This window comes from Protomyctophum bolini (genome assembly GCF_963924005.1).
Source record: "Protomyctophum bolini genome assembly, chromosome: 10".
Taxonomy (NCBI): domain Eukaryota; kingdom Metazoa; phylum Chordata; class Actinopteri; order Myctophiformes; family Myctophidae; genus Protomyctophum; species Protomyctophum bolini.
In genome coordinates this window covers 23,167,284-23,194,681 of record NC_137871.1, presented here as the reverse complement: position 1 = coordinate 23,194,681, position 27,398 = coordinate 23,167,284, and the positions used below count along the sequence as shown (strand labels likewise).

The following is a 27,398-nucleotide window of genomic DNA, read 5'->3' as shown; positions in this document are numbered from 1 at the left end:
AAAAAACTTAAGTGAGGTGCTGGAGCCACAAAGGGATCATGAAATATATAGAGGGAAGCTCCGCACACTCAGGTCTGCGCACAATCAATGTATTTATTTTTATTTTGAAAGTTCCCTGAAGGATAGTCCCTTGAGTTGCAGCAACTCGTTTTCAAGGGCACAACATAACAAACAAGTACAGTACAGTACAGTAGTAGTACACAACAACAATAAGGACATACACAAAGGCTCTTCCCCCGTCTCAACCCACCACAAACCCACTACATCAGATTACTTGTAACCTTGGAAGTTAAGTAATATACTAGTATATACCATTGCAAGTAAGATACAAAATACAAAAACTAAAAATCCCGAAAATAGACAATCAATGAAAATAAACAAGTATATGCCAAAAGTTTAAATAAACAAGGAAATATAATCAGAAACAAGAACAGCTAGATGTAAGATGAACCAGCAATGCATCCTTGAAAGCACTGAAAAAGGTAATTGATCTAAGGGACAAGGGCAGGATGTTCCAATCTGCTGGTGCTTTAAACTTGAAGGCACGTCTCCCTATTTCTCTTGAAATACTGGGCACAGTGAAAAAAAGATGTTGGGTATGTCTTAAAGAATAAGTAGATGTGAACGGGTTCAAGAAGGTTTTTAGGTATCTAGGATAATTGAAATTGGTTGACAAAAAGTAACCATGAAAATGTCTCCTGGCATGGGGTAATAACCAGTTCAATGAATCATACATTAGACGATGATTCGTTTGATAAGGACACCTCAAAACATATCTACAAATATTGTTGAAAACAACACTTTTATCGATACACGCCACCGTTTAGGGATGCGTAGCGTTAGTCCGACTTCCCAATAATCCAACATTACTAACCTGTCTCTAACTCTAACCATACGTATTCCCGCGGAAGCCACGAGTGAGTCTTAACCGGCCAAGTATGTCGGACTAACCTACAGGACGTCGGACTAATGCGTCCCCTCCAATGTTTAGATGCCTCAATTAAAGAATGCAGTGTGCAATCAATATAACTATTGATTGGAATCCAACCTGTGATATGTCTTCTTTCATATTCCTGAACCAATTGACACTTTTTATGCCCCGGATTTTTTTCCATTTCCAGTTCCATACCTCGCGCTACCTCATCTGAACTCTCTTAAGAAGCATTCATATTCCATATTGGTTAAGTCAGAAATTAGGGCAGAACATTGGCGCTCTGATCAAAACCATGGACAGCACCGTAGATTTAGAGAGAATAGCGAGATTTGTCGGCCCGTAAACAAGGAAGTGAATGGCTGCGAGCATAGCAATGGGAGCTGTCAAAATTTTTATTTTAGCGATCCGGTTTTATACCATTAAAAAGGACCTAAAGACATCTCCACACGCCCCGGCCTTCTAAGGGTGTAATTATAAAGATGTCCAGCCTGTGTGGTTTCTGGTCTAGAGGGGCGGGTGCCGGTCGAAAACACCTAATTGTTCATGATTCAGATTTTGGTGCCACCTAAGGTGACCGTAACATTTTTGTATTTTTGCATTCCTACATTTCTGTAGTTTATATTTTGGTATGAGACACCTTCCAATTCAGTAGCTTAATGTCAGTTATCATGACCATCATGTGAGCATACCATTAAAAACAAATTTCCATTATGCTTTAAATGGCATGTGATGTGTCAAACTAGGGGGTTGTCATGATTTTTAATCCATTCCAAGCATTAGTTTTGCACGAAAAACACTCCTTGGGATAAAAACGGCCATAGCCGTCATCACAAATGTGATGAGGTCACCACATTTGGGCTGGTCATGGCTAACGCATAATGACATTTAGAAAATGTTCCCTTATATAGTTTGTTAATGGTATGGTCACAAAATGGTCATGATAACTGGCATTAAGCTACTGAATTGGAACCAAAATATAAACTACACATGTACACTGTAGGAATACATAATACAAAGATCTTAGTCACCTTAGGTCACTGGTACCAATTGATGAAAATATCAGGGTTGACCCCTGCACCACTACCTTCCCACACCGCCTTTATCTCTCCCTGTCTCTCATCTAAACACAGTAGTTCTCTCCTTTCATTCAAGCCATGTATTATGTCCTCCACCTGCTCCATGTCTCTGCTATTTCATTTCAAAGCTCTCACACAACATCGTCCGTCCCTGAGCTCAGCAGGCGTCGACCTCTGATCTCATTTCTCTTGTTAGACACACACACACACACACACACACACACACACACACACACACACACACACACACACACACACACACATAAACACACACATACATGGAGCACATGAAGCACTTATGCACACACAAGCAAATATACTCACACAAAAGCAGCCACACACTATAGACACACGCGCGCGCACACACACACACACACACACATACATCTCAGAAGCCTTACCTCAGAGGACTGCAGCACTGACCATGACAACCAGAGTCGTATCAAAGAAGCATCCGCTTCCTCTGGGAGACTCTTATGTACCTGTACACAAGATGTAACAATAAAGTACAACCTTGAACCCAATTGAACCTTGGCACTCACAACAAGAATCTTAATCTACTCCCATAAGCGTTGAGAGAATTTGATTGCATCCCATTGCACCCCACTAAAACAAACTAAAAAAACGTTAAAAATCTTCACTGTCGCAGGGGTCTGCAGGACCCATACGGATGTACAACTGTAACGCTGAATCCTAGTTGGTTGATATATTTTGTTTCAATGAACCCTTAATTGTTCCTTTGGCATTCTTAAACTTGTACTCGTGCACGCAAGCACGTGCATCCTACATCTTCTGCCGCTCTACGCCTGCCTCATTTACTATACAGTAGAGCTGCATGTTGATACAATGAGGGCAGCACAACAACTGCTGCTTCATTAGTGGCTTTAAGAAAACTCGACTGTATTAGTTCCCCTGACAGTTCTATTCCATAGAAATAAAATTATAGTACAGGAGGCTAAACAAATATAATACAATGACTATGGAGGAAATAAGTCAACACATTCTTGCTTGTTTATTTTTACTTTATTTTTCTCTCTGTGGCTTTCTTCTTTAAAGCAGGGGTGCAATGGCTTTTTGGGACATTTAATTTAGAAGTTTCACTCTGAAACGGAAAGCTGCATGTGTGTTTGAAACAATCAGAGTGTCGCATCCCTTCAGGCTATATGGGACGTAGCTCTGCTACATGTGCGACGTGTGGGGACTGGGTGGGGACAGTGTTTATGTTTATATATTTGGTCCAGTTAGTCCTGTTGACTATATGCTCCCAAGTCCCGGTCAATATGGCTACGGTGGTGCAATCCCGTCCTGACAGTGAGATTTCTTTGTGGTGGAAAGTTGGAAACACAGGAAACTGTCACTCTGCTGTGAAACATTGGCTCTCATTTGTCTCATATGTCACAGTTTGTCAGATGTCAATGATCGAGTTCTCACTTGATTGAGACTTCCTTGAGTTCAATTATTAGTCACTGTCTGCCAGCGATGTGCCGTATCCCCAAACTCACACTTTGAAACATATTTACTGTCTAGCGATGTTGGAATAGATCAGATCTTACACAACATTCATATTGTGCAGGCCTTGGCGTAGAAAGCAGGTGCATAGGAAAATCCTCAGTGTTGTTAACTGTCTGTATTTGGCAATGGTGGAAAAGGTGGGCTATTATTACACAAGGTTTTGTACAAACCTGTCAATAGCGGCTGCTTCTTTGACTGACCTTTTGAGACCTATAGCCTGTGTTGCTGTCAATCTGCTTCTGGGTACACTTGCAACTCCTCATTTGGATCAGTGTGGGAGTTGTCCTATATGATTTCATTGCGCTTTTTGGTAATTAGCCTGGGAAACTAAGAAGTAATGCATGACACTAAATTGGGTTTATATGATTAACACTGTTTTCAATATGTTTATATAATAAAAAATAATAGTTTAGGCCCTACAGCTTTTGAAACATATATTATTCAACTAATTTACTCATAGTAAAACATTTAGATCTATATGTAAGCTATTCATCTTACTTGCATTTGATATGCCTGTGTTGACATTGTGTTGTTTGATTAAACATGTTTTACTACTTAGTTGAGAATCATATTTATAACACATTTAGCTCTTTGGGGTATTGTTTATTTGTTGCTAACAGTGTTTCTGTTTTTAAGCTGCCTGACACTAATTGCCCGAAGTGGGATTAATAAAGTTGTTTGAAGTTTAAGACATTTCAATAGCTATGATTGTTTTCATAAGGGTTAGCTTATACAAAATTACAAAGTACTGTAGCAATGAGGCTCTTTTATACTGGGAGTTTTCCCAGTACATCACAATGTACTGCAAGTCTGCAACTGTATTCCAAAGGCATACATTATCTGTAATATACAATGTTTTAACGTACAGTTGTCAGGTTATAATACAACATAACTTGAACTGCCTCACTGTTGTGCAAACAGGATAATGAAATGTTGTCTGGGAGCTTGTCTGCAGTGGTGGATGGCTGCAGCTCTGCCTGCATGCTCTCTGACACTCACAATCTTTTAACACTTTTTTGCGCGGTGCTAAGCGTTCACAATACAGGGCTTAGTGTGTATGTCTGTCTGTCTCTCTGTCTGTTTGCAGCATGACCTATTGACCCCTGCAGATCATTGTGGTCATTCACACAGACATCCCTGCAGCTATTCCTTAGGCCGGGAGCACTCGCTGATCAGCCTGCTGGCCCTGCTGGCCCACTGACATCTAGTTACGCGTCTGAGACTTGGGATGTTTCAACAGAGCTCTTTGACCAACAGTTCACTTGTAACTGGTACCTGTCTGGGACCACCTACAGTGACATGAATGTGATCTGCTACCAGCTTTTCTGTGCCAGGAGAGGGGAGGCTGTGTAGAGAATTTCTATTTCTCCATGCCCTCCGTGCCAATTACCAGACCCACCCATCCACACAAGATCCCATACAGAGTGGATGGACAACTGTTGATTGTGGACACCAATTCAGGGGATGCGCACAGCCCAGCTGCACCAAATCCAGTCCTTGAGTTTTTGGCCTGTAAATGTGCATGAGTATGCAAGCTTCCTAACTGCAGTTGTCTCAGCAATGGGTTAACATGTACAGACCTCTACAAACTTGAGAACTGTACAAACCAAGCAAACCAAGACTCAATACCTACAGTTGAACAGGACAGTTCTGGCGAGGAAGAGATTGAGTAGTTCAATATCATTGACTGCCAATGACGTCTATAGATGTCATTTCAAATTCAACTCACATGCAGACAGCCATTGACATCTATTTTCAGTGGTTACGATAGAGGGCGTTCTTCCGCAACCTGTGAGTTAATCTACGGCTTCTGGATCAGAGGACAACAGGTGATAACGTGATCGAAAGAAGTCCAAGGTGGTTTAGCGTAGTATTATAGGACGTTTTGGATCCAAAATGACCTTGACATTGACCTTTGACACTGCACTTTCATTGCTTCAGTCACCTCATAAATCAACTCGGCACCCCTGAAAACCAATACTTTGATGGCAAAGTCATCAAAATCAGCCCATTATTTGCTGAATTATGCCATTCACTATATACCAATTAATCATATTATATATCAGATATAAGGGCGGAAAACAAGTAATCAGCTACCATTTTGACATTGCTATCACATCATTTCATAAACTACAGACATGTAGCAATATAAAAATCACATTGTGCCTTTGTCCCTTTTTATGGCAACGATATCCGATAATGAGGCATCTGACCTATTCTACTATCCTACTGTATAGGATGCACTGTGAGCACACACATTCTCCACATTCTCACACCCACAGGTATTTTTCCAATAAAATTGTTGATGGCGTCTCGAGACAGCCTGAAATCTGTCTTGTCTTCATATCCTTCAATCATACTATAATCATACTATAATCATACTATAATTCTGCGAATGTCTGAATGTCTGTCTGAATGTCTGAATGAATGTCACTGACAGAGCGTTATCTCATCATTGGCTGCACCACTCCCACTTTTCACACAGGCATGGACCATAATTATATGGAGGTCTTAACGGAGCCCTTTTTTCGATTTGACACATTAATGATTAATAATGAATTTATTAGTGGATTAAAACAGCCGTTTACAGCCGTGGTCTCCGTCTGTGGTCTATCTCCGACCGAGCCACACTATTAGCACACATCTCTCCATGGCAAAAAAATTCTGCACGCTCCCAGAATCCAGCTAGGCTACTTTTTACAGACGCAACTGTCATATTTACTGTACAAATATTGTTTTTACATCACCACACGATGGGCAATGCGCCCGGGCGCAATACCCCCCACGGCCACAAGATGGGGGCAAATATCTCACAACGGGTAAGGGCTAGTAAATAAAATTGACCAAATTGTCTACCATAGCGAAGACCCCTGATGTGAGTAGTTTTTTCACCACTGACCGCGTATCTATGCCTCTCTCTCCCCACAGCGGGTAACTTCACCCTGGCCGAGCTGGGCGTGTGCGAGCCGTCGGCCCCCTACCCCCCCCACCCCGACCTGGGGAGGGGTCTCCTCCAGAGGGGCTACTCCCTGAGCGCAGGGTCGGACGCCGACTCAGATGACCCGGAGGGGCCCTGCATGTCTCCGGAGAGGGCCATCCAGCTGTGGGCCGGCCAAGGCCAAGGCCACGGCCAAGGCCAAGGCCACGGCCAAGACGGAGGAGTCAAGTCGCGGCGCAGCTCGGGGGTGTCCAGTCGCGAGAACTCGGCCCTCACCCTCACGGACTCGGACAACGAGAACAAGTCGGAGGACGAAGACGAGTCAGGTAAGGACGGAGGGCGTGTGGACGCTCCGCTATGCTTTACTGATGATGATGATGTGAAACTATGAGAGTAACTGACCGAGTGTGTGAATGAGTGAATGACTGACTGACCGATTGACTATGATTCACTGTGCGTGTGCGTGTGCGTGTGCGTGTGCGTGTGTGTGTGTGTAAGCTAAACGGCTTGCACAATTCTGTGCAATCTCTTCTACTGTAGCCGCCAAATATGGCGAAGACGTTGTTACTTGTAGTGCAAATGAAGTGTTCACCACAGCATAATGAATAAGGAAGAATTTCAAATCAAAATCACGAGAATGACACGCTAACAAGCACATACCTGCTTTGCTCTTGTTGCGCTCGCAATCACCACAATATGGCCAATCACCACAATATGGCCTACTGTGGTGGCAATCACCACAATATGGCCAATCACCACAATATGGCCTACTGTGGTGGCAATCACCACAATATGGCCTACTCCAGTTAAAAACGACACACAAAAAACTGACATGCTTCATAGTTTCACTTTTTCTAATACATATTATACATAGGTCTGTCGGCTTACATTGCTATGCTTATACGTTCAATCGCCTACTTACTGTAGCATCTATAGTTCTTTAAAAAACACTAATTATATTAAATTTAAATCCCCCATTCCTACCACAGCCACCTTCGCTCTGCTCTCCAAGTGGCCTCTGTATGCTATACATAATACTGTTACATAATTCAGAGGAGGGCTGAGGGGAAGTGGAACTACTAATGAAGCCTCAGTTCTCTTTCTGTTATAGCAGCAGCCATGTTGGTTGACCCTCGTGTTGTGTTAAGTCTGGACCAATTACTTTGAAACTTTGTTTTGTTTTTAGGAAGTCCCGTAGTTTGGTCTTGTTTATTTTTGTTGGATTCATTTTCTTTCCGTTTAGTTGTTGTGCGTGATTGCCCTGGGATCGACAACCTGTTGCGTGGTTGGCCCAGAGAGCTCCCCTGCAGTATACCTACAGATCAATAGACACACGCATGGCACAACTGTGCCGGGGGAAGCACCAAAATGACAATCATCATAATAACCAAATGATGAATTATTTTATGTATAAATGTATTAAATGTAAAATTTAAAACACAACACAACAATGACATAGCATTAGACCATTATACCTAATAAGATAAGCCTAGATACTGATATTTTCTACCTACAACGTACGTGTGTCCTCAAGTTGAATGTGTGCCCATGGATGCCCAGAGTGTTGAAAACCACTGCTTTGCTGTCATTAATGGCACTTCTGCGCTCCCTGTGGAGCAGAAACGCAGGTGTGCCATTAATGACAATAAAGCACCTCTCGTGCAATATTGCTTACTTGTCTGGCACAGCAGGTGCAGGTATGATGCGGATATGTCTTGTTCTTTTCCGTTTTGTGATATTTAAATTTGGTCGGCGGTTACACTTTGGGCCAATAAAGCCATGCATGGTGCTTTGGCTTTCTCTGATTATGTTATCCACTGCTCGTGAACAATGGACCGCTTTAGGGGTCGTAATAACCACTCTCCTAACAGACAATTCCATCACAGACAGTAGCCATAAAAGAGCTAATGCGCAGGCGCGCGCACACACACACACACACACACACACACACACACACACACACACACACACACACACACACACACACACACACACACACACACACACACACACACACACACACACACACACACACACACACACACACACACACACACACACACACACACTCACTCTCTCTCTCTCTCTCTCTCTCTCTCTTTAGGTAGCTCAGCTTCACCAGGTATAATCTCCTGTGGTTCCACGTCAGGCAGAGATGATGAACGAGCGCTCTGCGTCTTTTACAGGCTGATAAAGCGTCCGTCTGGAACTATGATAGAAAGGTTATTGTTGGAACGCCGTAACCTTTTATTTCATCCGCGGTAAAAGCAGAAATCAATTAAAAAACCAAGGTGGGATCCCTGCACGTCACTTTGAGTACGGCTAATCACATTTCACTCAGCCACACACTGTCATGCAGCTGTTCCTTTTTATCCTGACTGCAGTTTGTCTATTTACTCTAATACATTTCATTATATGCTCTGCCTTCATTTCTTTCTCTATACTGTATCTTATACAGTCTCTCTCTCTCTCTGTACTGCTCTTTCCTCTAGATATTCCTTCATCGCATCTCTTCTTTCTGTGCCCGTTCATTATTTAGTGAACTTGAACAAACTTGCGAATGTGCCAAGCTGACGCACTTCCTGACCTTGTTTTTCCCTTCCCTGCAGAGATTCCTATTCTGTTTATAAATTTGTTTCCTCGCTGGCACAATTCTGCTCTCCCTAGTTTTCCGTCCATCTTCATTGAGTGCCTCCTCTCTCTCTCTCTCTCTCTCTCTCTCTCTCTCAATCAAACTGGCGATCTAACCGATATATTATACAGTAGGCCTACATACTGTATGACATCAGGGAACTGGGCAGACAATTACAGAGATCTCCATATAATATAATGGAGATGGGTATGGGTAAAAAGAGGACAGACAGACAGACAGCCACGGTACAGCGGGTACAACTGGGTGGGGCATGCGTTCAATGTTCTCGACATTGTTTCCGAGTAGGCCGGTGTGTACCCAATGTAGAGGCCAGTTATATACTGTATGCTAGCAGCCACTGTATATAGCAGCCTACAACAACAGGGGGTGCATACTGTACATTTGTTAGACATATACTAACAGTCCGACAGGCATTAGTTTTTTACAACACCGTCGCTCGCTACATGCTAACCCGTGGCAGGTTAAAACGAACCATGGCTTCCTGTGATTCGGTTTAGATGTCGAGTGCTTCTCAGAAATTGCAGAAAAGTAGCTCAGACAAAGCATGGCCGGCTATTCCTCTTCATCATAGAGTTTGTTGCCCAATTTACCTCCCTATTGAGATGATCTGCCATCACCAGAGACAACTGAACAGGAGCAGATGTCACAGGAAGAAAGAAATGACAAACCTGCCGGGCTATCAATAACTGTGATTCTTTGATCTACCTGAACGTTCACACGCTTCTCAATTATCCTGATGATGTGATGACATGACAATGGCTGCTGCCTTTTGTGTCGATATTATGATTTAATTGCATTTCTATGCGGTCTCTATGGACGTTCCTATAGGCTTTGTGTAGCATTGTGGTTTCTAAGAATGTCATGCAGTGCATTCATTAGGTGGTTTCAGAGTTATGAGCTTCTGCAAATGCATTGTGAAAACATTACAGCAATGTGCTGATGTTAAAAAGAAAAATCACACCCGTGTGAAGTGAGGGGCGTTCTTATCGTACATCATCATAGTTACATCATCTCATTCCGGCCAATCAGAATTTGCGTCACCTTCGTCTTCAATGTTTGTGTTTTACGCAATGTTTGTGTTTACACAAACACTCACAATAAGGGCCTTTCTCGGCTTTCTCTGCCCTTATTCCATGCATGTACTGTATCTATGTATAATTTAACTCCAACTTATTTTGTCCACCACTGCTGATGAGCAGCTAGGTTAAAGGTTTAATCTGCAGTCAACATGTCAACATGAATGGATGAAGGTAATGCACATCGGAAAGCTAAGGAAATGCAGACATTTACCATTCCTCATAGTCGTCATGAGTGGCTTAGTTTAACCACATGAACCCCATATGGTATTCAAGTATATCTTTTCTGTTATTGTGGGGAAGGCTTTAGCTGAAAATAGCCGATCGACCCCACAATACGGATGCTGGGTTTAGTGGTTAAACCAATCCATATACTGTACGTAGGGACTGGACATCCATTATGTCTCTGACAGCACACTGCACATCGTTGTTGCATATTTTAACTTTTCATGTCTATTTCTTTTTCTGTTTTCACGCACGCATGCACGCACGCACGCACACAGTATAGAGACTAGAGCTATTGGGTTCAAAACAAAGGTATGTAATGTGAAATCACAAATGTGTCTTTGTGGAGGAGAACATGGTAGTGAACCAACAACAGAGGTCACCGACACCAATTAATTATACAAATCATTGTGTGCATGCGTTGGTGGAGTAGACACGTACAATCCAAAGAATCATGAACTGCCGCCCGCACACGCACACCATCCTCAGTTGATTACGAAACAATGCATTGTATACAGTATATAGGCGATGTTTCAGTTAAAGGGCATCTTATGGCATATACGGTATGCTGACAAATTAAACCATGTACTGTAGGTGTACGCACGCACGCACGCACACAAGCACGCACACACACACACACACACACACACACACACACACACACACACACACACACACACACACACACACACACACACACACACACTCCCTGACCTACTCGTGTCAAAGCAGAGCATCCTATTTAAATGGGGAAGTTGCATTGCTCATTCCTTGCTTGCATTTTGCTACTGCCTATGCTGCCTATGCTGCTGCTGCTTTAACACTCATTGTAAGGCCAGGTCCCACACAAGCTGTAGCCTCGGTCCCACACAAGCTGTAGCCTCGGTCCCAGGCTTACTTATCTGCGAAAATAAAAGACTGGTCACAACGTAAGGCTTTTTTAACGTAAAGCTATCGGTGGATGTATCGGCCAGAACATCCGTCAGATGTATTTCCCCCGGATACAATATTTTCCTGACCAATCACAACACTTCGCGGAGAATGTAAACTGATTTGTAAGCATCAACGTAATTTCATTTAATCTAAAATCCCGCAACTTCCTCCCAAACAAATGAGCCTCTACAGCGTAGTTCTTGCCCAGGGTGCACAGGCTGACTTAAGGTCAAAAATACCGTTATTTTCCTGCAATGTTATTGGCTACTGCCTTCTATCTAAAAATCTCAAATTGGGTCAGAAAGACCTCACAAACACAAAACTGTTGCTCACCCTCCACAACCCCCTCCATCTACCACCTGTCATTTTGGATCTACTTTTATATACTGAGGGATTTGGAGTCCGTATTGGCAGAGTACCAGGGCGGCAGAGACTCAGGGGTAGAGTGGCCGTATGGAGTCCCTATTGGCAGAGTACCAGGGCGGCAGAGACTCAGGGGTAGAGTGGCCGTATGGAGTCCCTATTGGCAGAGTACCAGGGCGGCAGAGACTATGGGGTAGAGTGGCCGTATGGAGTCCCTATTGGCAGAGTACCAGGGCGGCAGAGACTCAGGGGTAGAGTGGCCGTATGGAGTCCCTATTGGCAGAGTACCAGGGCGGCAGAGACTATGGGGTAGAGTGGCCGTATGGAGTCCCTATTGGCAGAGTACCAGGGCGGCAGAGACTCAGGGGTAGAGTGGCCGTATGGAGTCCCTATTGGCAGAGTACCAGGGCGGCAGAGACTATGGGGTAGAGTGGCCGTATGGAGTCCCTATTGGCAGAGTACCAGGGCGGCAGAGACTCAGGGGTAGAGTGGCCGTATGGAGTCCCTATTGGCAGAGTACCAGGGCGGCAGAGACTCAGGGGTAGAGTGGCCGTATGGAGTCCCTATTGGCAGAGTACCAGGGCGGCAGAGACTCAGGAATAGATTGGCCGGGAGAAACCACAAGGTTACCATGTTGGATCCCGGGCTCCCCCAGAGTTAAGGTGGTTGCACACGTTTTTCAGAAAACCGATGGAGAAACGCAGAAAAAACCCGAAAAATGCGTTCTGTGTGCAGGGACCTTTAGTGTTAGTGTCCTTGATCCTCTGAATCACTTAAATTGCTCCCGATGTGCAGGTTGGTGCCTTGCATGGTTTGCTCTGCCATCGGTGTATGAATGTGAAGCTATAATACCAGACTCCCCCCCCCCCCCCCCCCCCAGCACCCAGGACTCAATAAAGGTCCATAAGGTCTGGTTTCTCTGCCTTGGACAGAGACCTGCGTGAAAGCACCGCTCCGTGACTGATGGGCTGTGGATTCATGCATTCAACTCAGACTTACTGAAGAATCTCAGATGCCGATTGTCTATTTTGCCTGTTAGACTGCAGACTTCCGAGACACATCCATCAAAGCGGCGGTATCTAAAACAAGCGCATTTCTTATGAAACTGTGGCTGGATGGATTATGTAAATGTAGTAATAATAACGAAACGTATGAGATATTTACAGTACGGCAATAGCACAATGTGTGAAACAAAGGTTTCACGTTCAAGAGGAAATTACAATTCCATTCCAAGAGATGATTTTATGAGCCAGTATGGCCTGTTCCTGCTTCAGTATAGCACAGGAGTATAGGCAACCTGTGGCTCTAGAGCCACATCTTATAGGCCCTCTCCCGAGGCTCCCAGTTGCTACGGCAAAGAAGTATGAAAAGGAATATTAATAATATATTTATTGCATTTTTCTTTTTTTTTTGACAAACAGAGGTTTTCTTTTTCTTTTCTTTTTTTTTTTTTTTTACATTTAATCATCATTTATTATTGAATTTGTAGTAGGCATAAAGTTATTCTTTCATTTTGATATTGCAAAACAATGTTGCCTATACACCTGATAAAAATAAGAATCAAATCGAATGAAGGGAAATAGAAGAATAGACGAATGTATTCATGATAAGACATATTTGTTTGTTTTCACCACCAAGCTGGCTTACTGGTACAGTAGATAGGTATACCATGTCCTCAGCAGACCTTATATGGCTTGTAGCTTCAGTGTGTGTTGCGTAATGGCAGCTCCCACATTTTCCTCATCAGCTGAAAGGGCCCTTTGGGAGCAGACCACAGCACCCCTGCAGTGAGGAGGACACTTGAGAGAGGAGGACGAGGGGAACAAGATCAATGGGTGTCTGAGTGGTGCTTTCACAGTGCTATTTTCAACATGGAGAAGCAGCTCTGTTTATATGCACCCCCCGTCTGGAGCAAAATGCCCAGAAAACAGCGGCTCCGCTACAGCATTGCTTCTCAAAGTGGCGTCTGGGGACCCCCAGGGGTCCGTGAGGGGGTTCCAGGGGGTCCCCAGATGAATGATGGATACTTGGGAAACAAATAAGACCCTTAACCACCATAACTCTGAGAGTGTACAAATGCGTTTGTGGAACATGCAGTCCACTTTCACCCCTGCTCCTCCCACCGAGTAGTTAAGAAAAACACTAGACGGGGACCTGGGGTTCCTGTGTTGCGTTACATTGAAATCAGTGACCATATGAATATGGTTTCGATGGAAGCAACAGCTATACCTATTTTAAATAGTCTTGCACAGGGCCCTGAAAGCTACAGGCCCTGGCCTGGCACTTAAACTAAAGTAAGTTCCATGATAATCTGGGCCTGAGTATAGTATAGCCTTTCTTCCGCTGCAGTAGGCTTCAGCTTTGCTCTGCATGACTTACTCTATCAGTCTCTCCTTCTGTGCTTCATCATTTCTTAATCGCCGCTGTTCATTGCTTCTTTAATGACTGCTAGTGGCCCTGGCAGTGGCTTGGTAGGAGATAGAGGCCACAGGGGTTGACAGGACAGGATGCCCCGTTGGCCTCACATAGAGCCTTTGCCTCTGAAATGTAGTGGACACGTTAGATCTGCTATTTCCATATACTGCTATACTACTACTACTACTACTATACTAACGACAACAACAACATTTTTAATAATGTTTCAAATATTTAAAATGCAAATCCTCTCTTGTCAGATTAGGGTCCGTGAACCAAATATACAGTACCAATACAGTATCAATGTGTGGGTCCTTGACATGAAAACGTTTCAGAACCACTGCAGTACTGTCTGAGCTTGTGAGCTACCCAAACACAAAGACCATACTGTATAGAGTACGTGTACACTATGAAACATAAATGTTGGCATTTGGTATATTGCGCCAGATTTTGTCCCTGGCAGGTTAATAAATCATGAAATCTACAATAACAATTCAACTCTTCACGACTGACTCGTAATATAGACCTTGGGGGATATGAAACTAAAGCCATCAAATCAAATGCATTCCAATTATTAGTGATTACATGTCTGTTTAACATTAAGATCACCACTCATCGTGTATGTACTATCTACACATTGTGAGCTTAAGCGGTTTTGAGCTAAGATATTGGAGCTAAAACAGGAGGGGGCCTATATGGAGCCCTTCGGAATCCTGTCCGGGGTGGTGTAGTGTTAGTATTGTCTGACACCCGTGGCTTTGTGCGATGCCACTCAAAGTGACTATACTGGAGTGGGCTTGCCAATTTGGCAATGCAGTCTGTGCATGGTGTACAAAGTTCACAGGCAGAAGGGGAGCAAGGGAGACGGGCAGAGATGGAATGAGGGAGGCAGGGAAACAAGTGGAAACAAAACACCATGAGAGTGCAAAGCTCTCAGCTTATTATCAATGCACCTGGCAACCCTATAGAAAACGTTACACCTACCCGTTCAGTCGTGGCTTCCAACCCTCGCCTATATGCTCACTCCTCTCTCTTGTCCTGCTCCCCGCTGTCATTCATCTATTCATCCATACATTCGCTCTGGCCTCGAGGGCAAATGAAGGCAAAGCCGCCAGCTTATTGAATTATATACCAGAGCGCATTAAGCAAAGGTCCTCTGCTCGATTTCCCCACTCAATGCCGTGGCATTAGGAAGGAAGAGGAATGGTGGTCTGCAGGGTGGTTCGGTTTCAGCCCTTTGAGTGTGTGTGTGTGGGGGGGCATGCTGGGAAGACCGGCCCCTGCAGAAAGGTCACCGCTGATGCTGTGATCTGACGTGTATATAGTCCCCTCTAGATGACCCTATAGCCTCTGGGCTGCCTGCGGTGATACAGCCAGGGACACCAACGCTACAGTAGGCCTACAGAGCCAATAAGCCTCGAGGAAGAACAGTGTTCTGGGCTGAGGGCAGATGTTAACATCTTATAACTCGTAAATGTTTATCTCATCTTAGCATGGTGGTTTGTCCGCACGCACGCACGCACGCACACACACACACACACACACACACACACACACACACACACACACACACACACACACACACACACACACACACACACACAAAATGTAGGCCTAGTTGCCTAATAGTCATTAGTCAAGGACAGCCCTGTTTGACATCAACACAGATTAAAACCTGTACAACCATTGAAACCATTGTCTGTTGGCCCCCGAGTTTCTCTGCCGGTCTGAGGGGATCAGTTACAAACACGCTCCTCTAACTTTAGACCACCTCTGCGCCACAGCGTAAGCCACTCTGATTGGTCCAAAATGTCCACATGCAAACTCAGAGCTGGTGGCAGCTTATTATCTGCTTGTTATGGTTTGATTGTTTCATTGTATAGTTGTACACTATGCCATCTATGTCTACACGGGATACACTCGGGATGTTCAAAACAGTGTCATTATCACTCACGTGCAAGTGCATATACACACACATTAAAAGATCAAATGGAAATGCTGATTATTAACATGGATGAGGGAGACTTTGAAGTCAATCTTAAAAAAGAAAGATAGTGTCAGTGATAACAGCTGTTGTTGACATTAGACAGGGGCCAGAGAGTCAGCTCGAGCTGTGAATACACATTCCCTCATCAAAGCCGTTGGCAGACAGCAGAGCCAAAGCAATCATTGTGTTATTTATGCACACATGAAACACCATAGCATGATCTCAGTTGCTGAAATCTGAAGAAGCTTAGTCACAATTAATGCAGAATGTTTTGTATTTCAAGGCTATGAGGATAACCTCAGTTGATACATTATGAGTACAGTGACAGTTCCGATTAATATTAACCGATTGTGTCCTTTTATTACCCACTGAGCATTTTTTGGTCTAATAGATTTTAAAGGTCCGTAACAATCCAAACAGAAAAATTCTATCTAATTGCACCCCCATAGTGATTATTTGTTTGGCTGAGCAATGTACGTATTGTAACGTTTTCGGAAACCGGAGGCGTATAGTTCAGAATCTGAGGCTTTGTCTTTATTGGTAACTTTGCACTGCAGCTTTTCAATGAATGAACATGTACCGTCACCAATCACACACACAACAACCAGTTTAGCACATCCACATAACAAGTCACACTCGCCTTCCCAGTCCCAAAAGTCGCTCCGCACAGTCACTCCTCTAGGCTGAAGTCCCACCTCACAGTCACTCCTCTAGGCTGAAGTCCCACCTCACAGTCACTCCTCTAGGCTGAAGTCCCACCTCACAGTCACTCCTCCTGGCTGAAGTCCCACCTCACAGTCACTCCTCTAGGCTGAAGTCCCACCTCACAGTCACTCCTCCTGGCTGAAGTCCCACCTCACAGTCACTCCTCCTGGCTGAAGTCCCACCTCACAGTCACTCCTCTAGGCTGAAGTCCCACCTCACAGTCACTCCTCTAGGCTGAAGTCCCACCTCACAGTCACTCCTCTAGGCTGAAGTCCCACCTCACAGTCACTCCTCTAGGCTGAAGTCCCACCTCACAGTCACTCCTCTAGGCTGAAGTCCCACCTCACAGTCACTCCTTCTGGCTGAAGTCCCACCTCACAGTCACTCCTTCTGGCTGAAGTCCACCTCACAGTCACTCCTCTAGGCTGAAGTCCCACCTCACAGTCACTCCTCCTGGCTGAAGTCCCACCTCCCAGTCACTCCTTTTGGCTATTTATTTAAAGACCTATTAAGCATCGCACGAAGCCAATTCGAGTCGTGACAAATAATAACAAACACAATATTTTGGACAATGAACGTGGATTTATTTTCTAGGTCTCTCGAGGGGGCGGGACTGCGACGCTCTATTGATGACAGAAAAGTGACGACGCCTATTGCATTTCTGTTTTGCTTCTGAAACTGTTTTAGCTGCAGTATACCACAATATCCTGACATGGTGGGGGTGCTGATATGCAACTTATTTGATATTTGAGTCATTATAATGCTGATGCTAGATAAACACAGGCTTGTTTCCATTCCATGCCAGCTTGGAAAATCAACAATGGTGGACATTGTAAACAAAGTGGAAATGCAAATTTGGAACTGAAGACTATAAGGGAGGGAGGAATTATACAAAGTAGGGTGACATTGATGGCACCACAAATACGACCAAATCAGTTCAGCTGTTTCCAATTTCCATAAAAGCCCCTATATGATGAGAAATACTGATTGTTATTTATGGGTATAGAAAATACACAGGGGAGCTCAAAACACCCAAAAAGTTGAATTTTATGTTATAGGTCCTTGCTGTTGCCACAGTAGACAGAGCAGCAATATAGGAAGTAATATACAGAAATCAACACTTCACACAATAGAACTCAGTAATAGCTCCAATGAGGGCTACTGCATGCTTTTGTATTTATTTGTTTTTGTTGTTTTTCTCAGGCACACGTATCTTTGCCCCTGGGTTTTTTCTCAATTACCGTAGACGGCAGATTTGCGCTCACGCTGCGAAACAACATTGCATGAGTGTATTTTCTAAATGTGGAACAATGTCGTTGATGAATGGTGACAGCTTTGTGAGAATGGCAAACGGCTATACTTCAATTTAGTGAGCATCTCCGGCTCATGGGAGGTCTGGGACTACACACACCTGCTCCTATCTGTTTCCATCTGTACGAGTGCGGAACACCGCCTGTGTGTGTGTGTGTGTGTGTGTGTGTGTGTGTGTGTGTGTGTGTGTGCATTTAGTGTGAACATGGTTTTATAAATGGCTTTCTCCCCTTTTTGTCTCACACGGCATACATGGGCGTTTCACTCCACTCGAGTTGGTTCCTTTATCTATTTATGCATCAGATATAGAAAGGGACAGAGGAGCACATTTAGGAGGAGTGGAAAGTGTATCCTTAAGAATTTAATAAGAAAAGAGATCTTGATGGATTACAGACCTTCTCCACTTTTCAGACAGTTTCAGAATGATAAATCACAAAGGCCTTTTAAGCCCCCTCTTTTCTCCTCCCTTGGTCTCTCTCTCTCTCTCTCTCTCTCTCTCTCTCTCTCTCTCTCTCTCTCTCTCTCTCTCTCTCTGTCTGTCTGTCTGTCTGTCTGTCTCTCTGCCCTCCCTCTCATCTCAGGAGCCGTGGCTTTCAATTGTAGGAGATTACAGGAGCATAGCCAGACTCCGGCCCATCGAGGATCTGTTATTAATATTTATATGCATATGAAACAAGCTGTGGGCGGAACAGCTGAACCCTAGTCTAAAAAAACCCTTGTGTGTGTGTGTGTGTGTGTGTGTGTGTGTGTGTGTGTGTGTGTGTGTGTGTGTGTGTGTGTGTGTGTGTGTGTGTGTGTGTGTGTGTGTGTGTGTGTGTGTGTGTGTGTGTGTGTGTGTGCGCGCGTTTGCATTTGAATACGCGTACACGACGTGCATGCCTGCCTGCATGGCTGCCTTTATCCACCCATATCTGACACTAAGCACTTAACAGTGCATGGTGGTCCCAGGCAAGCTGATCCTGGGGCGTGTGTGTGTGTGTTGAAACCTCCCGCTGTGTTTTCTGCCAGGACCTGATTATTAGAAAGACCTCTGGCTCCCCTGACCATCAAGGTTAAACAGGGTGTGTGTGTGTGTGTGTGTGCGCGTGCGTGTGTGCGTGCGTGCGTGCAGCCTCATATAACCACCAGTAAACACATGTGGAGCCAGGCAGCCAATAAGGCTACAGCCGAGGACAGCCGCTATATATCCTGCTGGTGGTCAGACCAGAAAGGACTGCAGTATAATCCTTCATACATAATAGATAAACGCAATCCTCTGAAACGCAGAGAGATGCTGCCATTGCTCCGCACATGCACTGCCGAGGCCCTGCATGCTGCCACTGCCAACGGATCAGACGCTATAGGTCTCCCCCCAGCCCCCCACTCCTCCACCTTCATTAGTACTCCATTACAATGTGTGCACCCAATCCAGACCCACCGCGACCCGTGTGTCTCCATGCCCCCTGCAGTAAACGTGCCCTCTTGTCGGGAGCACAGTGGTAGCCGACCCACACCACCACCCTCCCCCCCCCAATATAATGCCATGTAGTATCAGAGTTAAAGTGGAGAAGGCCACTTAGCTGGCGGATTCTCGGCCCGCGGGCCACTTGACATCTGCCATGTGAGGAATCAAAAGAGCTGTTGAATATACCGTATGGTCTCTGAAGGAACTGGGTGGTTTGCACTCGCTGGTCAAGTGAATGTACTGTATCATGGGCTGGGCAAAGAGGGTGTTTATTCCATAGGCCTTCTGTCTGAAAACGCACCTCTTCAGACTCTTAGCCCATAGCACTTGCCATAGTACTTGCCCTGCAGCCTCGACCTCTTACAGGCATATTATGCACATTGCACAGGCTCAATTTATGGAACTTAAATAGCACTTTATGTAGACATAGCACTCTAGTGTATACACATATAGTTTCCTTATAGATAGATATTCCACTGTTAGGTTCTTAAGCCTAGATAGGATTCATGATGACTTTTTTATGTTTTGATGTATTGCCATGTTTTTTGTTCTTGCTTACTGTAAATCGCTCTGGATTAAGAGCGTCTGCTACAGTAGATGCCTAAATTGTAAATTGTGCACGGCAATGTGACACATTGAACATCGACTGCTGCTTCAAGATTACTGACTGTACGGCATACGGCATACTATGGCACGCCGTTTTTCATCATTTTTGAGGATTTGAAAAAAATGAAAAAATGAAAAAAACGATGGGTTATAGCCCATGTTTTTTGAAATTTTGGAAAAAAAAATCCAGGCCCATGAATTAGAGGGAGAGTGAGGACCTAGTCATGATTGGCTGCCACACACGCTGCTGTCATGTATTGGTTACTCAGGTCACATGACCAGGATACAGGTAACAGGAAGCAGGTAACAGAAATCTTTAGAGACACCCAATGTTATGTAATGTAATGTTATGATTGAGACTGGATGGTTGAGAGGAGTGTTCGTTACTAAATAAAGAAACCAGTGCTTCTTTCACCTGACAAATATCACTATCTGATCATTTCTTGTTTTAAAGGACCACTTTTCAACCTATCTTCATATAATAGGTCCTCACTAATAATCATGATAAAATGGCACGATTTTTTTCTACTCAGTCTGTGTCTCATAGGAGGGCTGTGGGAAGTTTAGAAACCGTCTTCCAGTGACATCATCATTAGGCAGATTATTTAACAAGATTATTTTACATTATCGTGAAAACGATGGCTTCCATTTTCGCATTGCAACTTTTCAGGACTAGAAAGCCTGCAGTTTTTATTAGCTTGTATTCCCCATCGATGATGTCACTGGAAGACGGTTTCTGAACTGCCCACAGCCCTCCTATGAGACACAGCCTGAGAAGAAATTAATTGCACCATTTTCATGATTATTAGTGAGGACCTATTATATGAAGATAGGTTGAAAAGTGGTGAAGTGGTCCTAGCCTCATAGGCCTACTGTATTCATTTTTGTAGGTAGGCCTATACTGTGAAAGGCGTGACAGGCATGACATGTTGATGCAATCACTGCATTCAATTTAGCAAAATATGGCAGTGGGTGTATTATTATTATTAATAATCTTTTCCTGTCTGGATCCATAGCCACTGGCACTGCCTAGGTTGTCCATCTGTACCTGCATAGATTGATTGGTCATGCCTGCCTGATGCCTGTCATCATGTGCTTGTTTCTAGAATGAGAGGCAGATTTGTTTTTCTTCACACAGATTCAATATAAATGAGAAGCCTCTCTGAGAGTATCCTAAATGTTAGCCTCACAATGTCAATAGTCTTTTGCAAAGTTTTTGGAAAGTTTTTGGAAAGTTTTTGCAAAGTTTTTTGGAAAGAAATTAAGTCAGCAGTCCATGGAGGAGCTAGCCTACTGTGCAACAGTTGTATCCTGAGGACTTCAGCTTTACTGGGCAACTCCACAACAGCATCGGCCCTTGATTATGGATTACTACGTGATTGAAGACATCAAAGGTCATAATTGTAATTTTTGCTGAGTGGATTTTCATTGATTGTGCCCATGTTGTCTGCTGCTATGTGTATGCTATGTGCTATCTTGCTGATTTGTAATTTGGAAGTGAGTTGAAAGAAACTAGCTGTTGTTGTAGGCCTATACACTCTGCAGTCTTCTTAATACTCAACACTAGTACTTACTTCAATACTATAGGCTGTCTGGGAGAGTGTGCATGTTGTTGTTTTATACTAGTAGTCTGCCTGGGAGAGTGTGCATGCTCCTATCTCCAGCTGAGGGTTTGTGTAAAGACAAACATTGTGTTAACACAAACATTGAATGCCATTGAATGGATGGCCATCTTTGAATGTTTGTGTAACATTGAAGGCGAAGGTGTGATTGGGATGGGATGAAGTGTCCTGTAGCAGCCTGACATACACCTGTCTATCTCTAAGACACCTGACTTAATATTTTTAGGAAATTGAAGGCAAAAAATAGTATTAATTAATTAAAAATTAGTATTAATTAATGCAAAAAAATCACACCCATGTGAAGTGAGTGGTGCAACTCCGTGTGGGGGTCCCCGGAAGTCCCAGACCTACAGGACCACGGCCAGGGTGCTGGCTCGGTTCCGGCAAGCCGGGGGGGGGGGGTCCCCGGAACATGCACACCCCCAGTAATGCGCCCAGGGGGGCGGGCCGAATCCAGCCCCATGTACTGTACTCGGTGTACTGTCACTGTACTGTACTGGCACACCCGAAATCATCACATATACAGTTAATATGTGCATATGTGCGTTTGTGTGTGTGTTAGGTTGCGTACAGGTGGTGAAAAACTGCCATGCTGTTTTCGTGCTCATACCCACCCAGCCAGCCACCCACACACATACAGTAGCTCCTATAAGAGAGTGGTTGCACCACTCAAAGAAATGCAGATACCAGGCCAAGGTAATAATTAATTCCTGCATACTGTACACCACTGGCTTGGGCAGCAATGCTTCATGTTCAGCATAACACAGGAAAAGAAAAACTGAATTCTGATATAGGCTACGTACAGTATAGTCTAGTGGTGGAAATGCATGGGGCTTCTATATGACAGGTTATCACAAATGTATGTGCTTGTTTCATTTTCTTTCTTTTTTATCTGTGTGTGTGCGCGTGCGTGTGCGCGTCCGTGTGGTGGCTCCATTCATATAGTGGGGACACGGTGCTCTGGGTGTAAGAGCTAACTGTGCTGCTCTGCTAGCATACGTTCTAATTAGACACCTTATCCTATTCTTTGCATTCTCGGCACAGCTTTACATTACCCCTACACTACCTCCATGGACCATTAAATACTCTCTCTCTCTCTCTCTTTCTCGTACTCTTCTCTCCTATGGATGCAGCCTTGAGGGCACTTATGTTTTTTTGTTTAATGGACAGAAATACATTCACCCAGCAGGTAGTTTACTTCGAAATTAGTTGTCTCTTAACAGGAACGTGCAGACCCTCGTTATGTTCTTCGTCTCTCTCTCTCTCTAGGGTCCCCGGGGGGGCTCCCGTGTCGGTGTGATCCTCAGGGTGTTTAGCTGCTAATCCGTCAGAGTAATTCGGTGCAGGACAAACACCGCTGTGCGGCGTGTGTAATTCCCCCAGTCCCTGACAAGAAAGGACAGAGAGGCCAGAGAGGCCAGCCCGGAGACTGATGAGCCATCCTGGCATAATTAAGGCCATGCAGTGCCTCCCCCCCGGGGGGATGAACCTGCATCATTCCTCTATATCTGCTTCTCTCTCTCTCTCGCTCTCTCTCTCGCTCTCGCTCTCTCTCTCTCTCTCTCTCTCTCTCTCTCTCTCTCTCTCTCTCTCTCTCTCTCTCTCTCTCTCTCTCTCTCTCTCCCCCATCTTGTTTTCATCTTCTCTCCTAATCCCTTTCATTCGGTGGTCTCAGGTGGAACCGAATGAAACGTACAATTCGGTGGCAAGTATAATGACCAGGAGTATAAGGGGGAGAGGATGCTGTATTTTGACGGGCCTTGATGCCGTCGTAATGACTGATTTTACACCTGCTGAAAATAGCTAGCCGATCTACAAGCTCACAACGTGTCGCAGTGAGCTTTATACTTGGGGCCATGGCTCTTTAGTCGACTGGTAACGTACTGTGCCTGTGGATTGGGGAACCCGGGTTCGCCTCCCGGCCGAGGCTACAATTGTATTAGTCAACGAAATCAACACTGATTCCCAGCTTCTGCGGTTGATGTGCTCGTTTTGAAATGCAATCGAGGTATTAAGAGGTATTTATTGTTCCCCCTCTCTGCCACTGCACTAATTGTGTGTTTAATTGTTTTCTCCACACAATGATGTAGATTTTCCCAGGGACCCTCAGCTGGCTAAGACCACTTTATTTACACATAATGGCTGTGAATTCCCCATTCAGTGTTTGGCCAGTTTAAGGATTATAGCCTAAAGAGGGGACGAGTGGAAATCAAGAAAGAGCCACTTTTGCAGAGACATTATTACGCATTCCATAACGACCACGTGTTTAAATCCCATTTGTATTTTAAAACGTCGTGTCCAATTGTCTCATTGGATTTCTTTCATTTGTTTTTTCAGTTTGCTTAATATGCTTTTGTTTGTGTTTGTCAGCCTAATTTCATAGTAGCTTACTGATTGGTCAGACAGACAGACAGACAGACAGACAGACAGACAGACCATTTCAACAACATGGCAATGCAAAGGCCTTTATACATAACATGAAAAATGTTATAAAATTACATTTGAAAAAATGTAACGGTACATATTTGACAGCCAGACAGTTCAAGCTGTGCGTGCATGCGTGCATGTGTGCGTGCGTGCGTGAGCAGGATGGCCACTCTGCGTTGCTGCCCTTAAATGTGAGGCACGTTACAGACCTAGTGATGTTCTATAGCATCACCGTGTGACAGCTCTGGCTGTGGAGGTGGTTGTTACTGCTGATCCCACTGCCAAACACAGTGCCACATGTCCCCTGGCAAGCTGCACCATATCATCAGAGTTAACGCGCGCGCACACACACACACACACACACACACACACACACACACACACACACACACACACACACACACACACACACACACACACGCAAACCTCTAAGCTGGAGGGAGTAGATAGAGAGAGATAGAGAGAAATTGAGAGCCATTCCTCCCTCCCACCTTATAGACAATGGAGTCCCATGGGCTGTGTGTAAGAGCACTCTAGTCTAAACCTCTCTCTCTCCATCGAAATATCCTTCTCTGCTCTCCTCTGCACCCCCCCCCCCCCTCTCTCTCTCTACCTGCGGGTGGTGGGTTTGATCTCCCCTCAGTCCTGCCACTCTCTCTCCTCCCCATAACAAATGCTATTGTTGTCTCAGCCGATGCAGAGTCTGCACTCTCGCCATGAGCTGCCATTGCGGCTCCTATGTGTGACATAAGCAGAGCCCAGATCTTTTTGTATAACTGCCTCCAACTCAGGCGAGAGTACCCATTCTTGTTTTTGCGTGGCACATTCAGGAACGTTTCAAAGGACGGTGATGTTACAATACTTAAGCTTTGTTCTCTATACCAGCATTTCTCCCAGGCCGACAATTGCTTTGTTGCAATTCTCGGGCTGAGGTGTTGGGGGCGGAACGGGGAGGACGTATTAATAAAGAAGCCTTTATATAAAGATATTCCTCACTTTGTGTGAGTTTGACGTGATCTGTATCAAATCACCTTGCTCCACTCGCTCACTCAAAACACATGGTGTGAAATCTGAAATGGCACCGAACGTCCTTCTTTCATTGCATAATCACACTGGGGGGGCAAGTATGGCTGGGACCAAAATGTCATGTCGGGATTGTTGTGACCAAAATAATTGTGATGAACGATAATCAAAATATGCTTAAGACTCTTAGAATGAGACTTTTCCATCCCAGCATCCATAATCTTGGGGGAACATTGGACCAGAATTGAAGATCTACAAGCTCAGACGCGTTGTGAGCTTGTAAATCTACTATTTTTGGAAAAGAGATTTTGGTGTAGACGAAGAAAAAGAATAGCGGTCCAAATACAGAGCCTGCTCAGTGTATGACTGACAATTTCACAATACAATCTATGTGATATATGAGAGGGTATGCGCATGCATAAAGTGGTGCAGTGGTTTTTGCCAGGTGCAAAGCAGCCTGACCTACATTTGCACACACCACTACTGACGACTGATAGTATAGGGCTACTATAGTTCCACACTCAACCCAGAGGGCCTGCACTATAGTTCCACACTCAACCCAGAGGGCCACTATAGTTCCACACTCACTCCAGAGGGCCACTATAGTTCCACACTCACTCCAGAGGGCCACTATAGTTCCACACTCACTCCAGAGGGCCACTATAGTTCCACACTAGAGCTGGGATCGGGCCGACTTTATACAGCCCAAGCCGGGCCCGACACCGACAGCTTTGTGTCCGACCCGAAACGAGTCCTTAATATTAATACTGTATATGCGTCCGACCCGGGCCCGACACCGACGCACCCCCGCCACCCCCTTCTTTTTTCTTTGAGGAAGGCACTGACAGCAAGCATGTTATTGTTATAATGTACAAGCTCAAAGCGCGTCGCACTGCGACCGAGCCAACCAAAGCCATTTGTTGTCCCTGCCCCTGAGAGAAAAAATACGAATGAAACGAATAATTGTCATTCTATGTGAACCATTAGTCGACTGGGTGAGCCTCCATCTTTGATAGGAAGCATTATCGTGCCGTGTTCCCCAGCCTCGGCTCATGCTTCTCAAGGGGGCCTGAGCAGCAGTTGTGTTCAAGAACCTCAATCATTCATGTCTTCGTAGAAAAAATTAAACAGGGACCCATATGGCATCTTGAATTATTTCAAAAGAACACATTTGGTTGAAGATAAAATGAAATAATCCAGCAAATAAACAGAGTACGGTCAATTTGCAGCACCTGATGGCTCTCATCCAGATGCATGCGCCGAAGCATCTGGTGAAGGCTTCGGGCAGTTTAGCGAAGAGAAGAACTGCAGATCTGACTCACCGGCGTGGGTAACCATCTGAGATGGTGGCGTATGTCGTACGGTACCACATGTGACCAAATTTGACTGGGAGACTGCCATTGGATTTTTTTGAGTTTTTTTCATATCAAAGCAGGGAATCATAGCTTCAAATTGACATATTGGTTGTTCAGTTTGACCCACCAGTTTTGGAGATATGGCTTGTAGAGTAATGTTTTGCAGAAAACAGCGAGTTGAGAAAACAGGCTTGAAAGGTTCACTTCTGTGGTCTCTAACATTACAATAGCTACATGTTTAAGCATTTTTTCATATTTACATGTAAATTTCAGCTTTGACACTTATTTCAGACATGCTCTAGTATGTGAAGAGTCTGCCTGTGCTATTAACTCATTTTGGAAAAAACAAAAAAGGTTTTTCTCCTCTGGTGAAAAGCTGGAATGTGTGCGATGGCAGTCTCTCAGTCAAATCTGGTCACACATTGTCACCGAATCGCCTCACGTTTGACACACTTTATTCTACTTTATTCCAAAATCTTACAATATTTGTGTGTCACAAACTAGCCAATAAGTACATGAATCTTGCCTCCTCCAAACCATAAAACACTGACTGCAACTTTGCAACTTGTCCACAACGATACAATTTTGCGGCGATATATATTGCGATATCGATATACTGTATCATCCCACCCCTAATATACAGTTAGGTAGGACATTGGATGAGAGCACAGCAGTGGCCAGCACCTGGAAGAGGCGACATGCAGGATGACAATCTGGCACATGAAGGGCATGCGCCTCCCCCTGATCTCAACACCCCCGGAGAACAAAGTGAGTCACTGCAGGCATCTGTCCC

The 27,398-nt window shown here is 44.5% G+C and overlaps 1 protein-coding gene across 1 annotated transcript in view; it reads left to right on the top strand.

The window, feature by feature from the left end:
- LOC308322226 (26S proteasome non-ATPase regulatory subunit 6-like) overlaps positions 1 to 6,851 on the top strand; it is a gene marked incomplete at both ends in the record, with an annotated part of 15,320 nt that extends 8,469 nt beyond the window's left edge. The window contains one exon of the mRNA XM_080773420.1: positions 6,451 to 6,851. Within this exon, the coding sequence (XP_080629546.1) occupies positions 6,451 to 6,851 (401 nt within the window). The remainder of the gene's footprint in view (positions 1 to 6,450) is intronic.
- Positions 6,852 to 27,398: the final 20,547 nt, after the last annotated feature.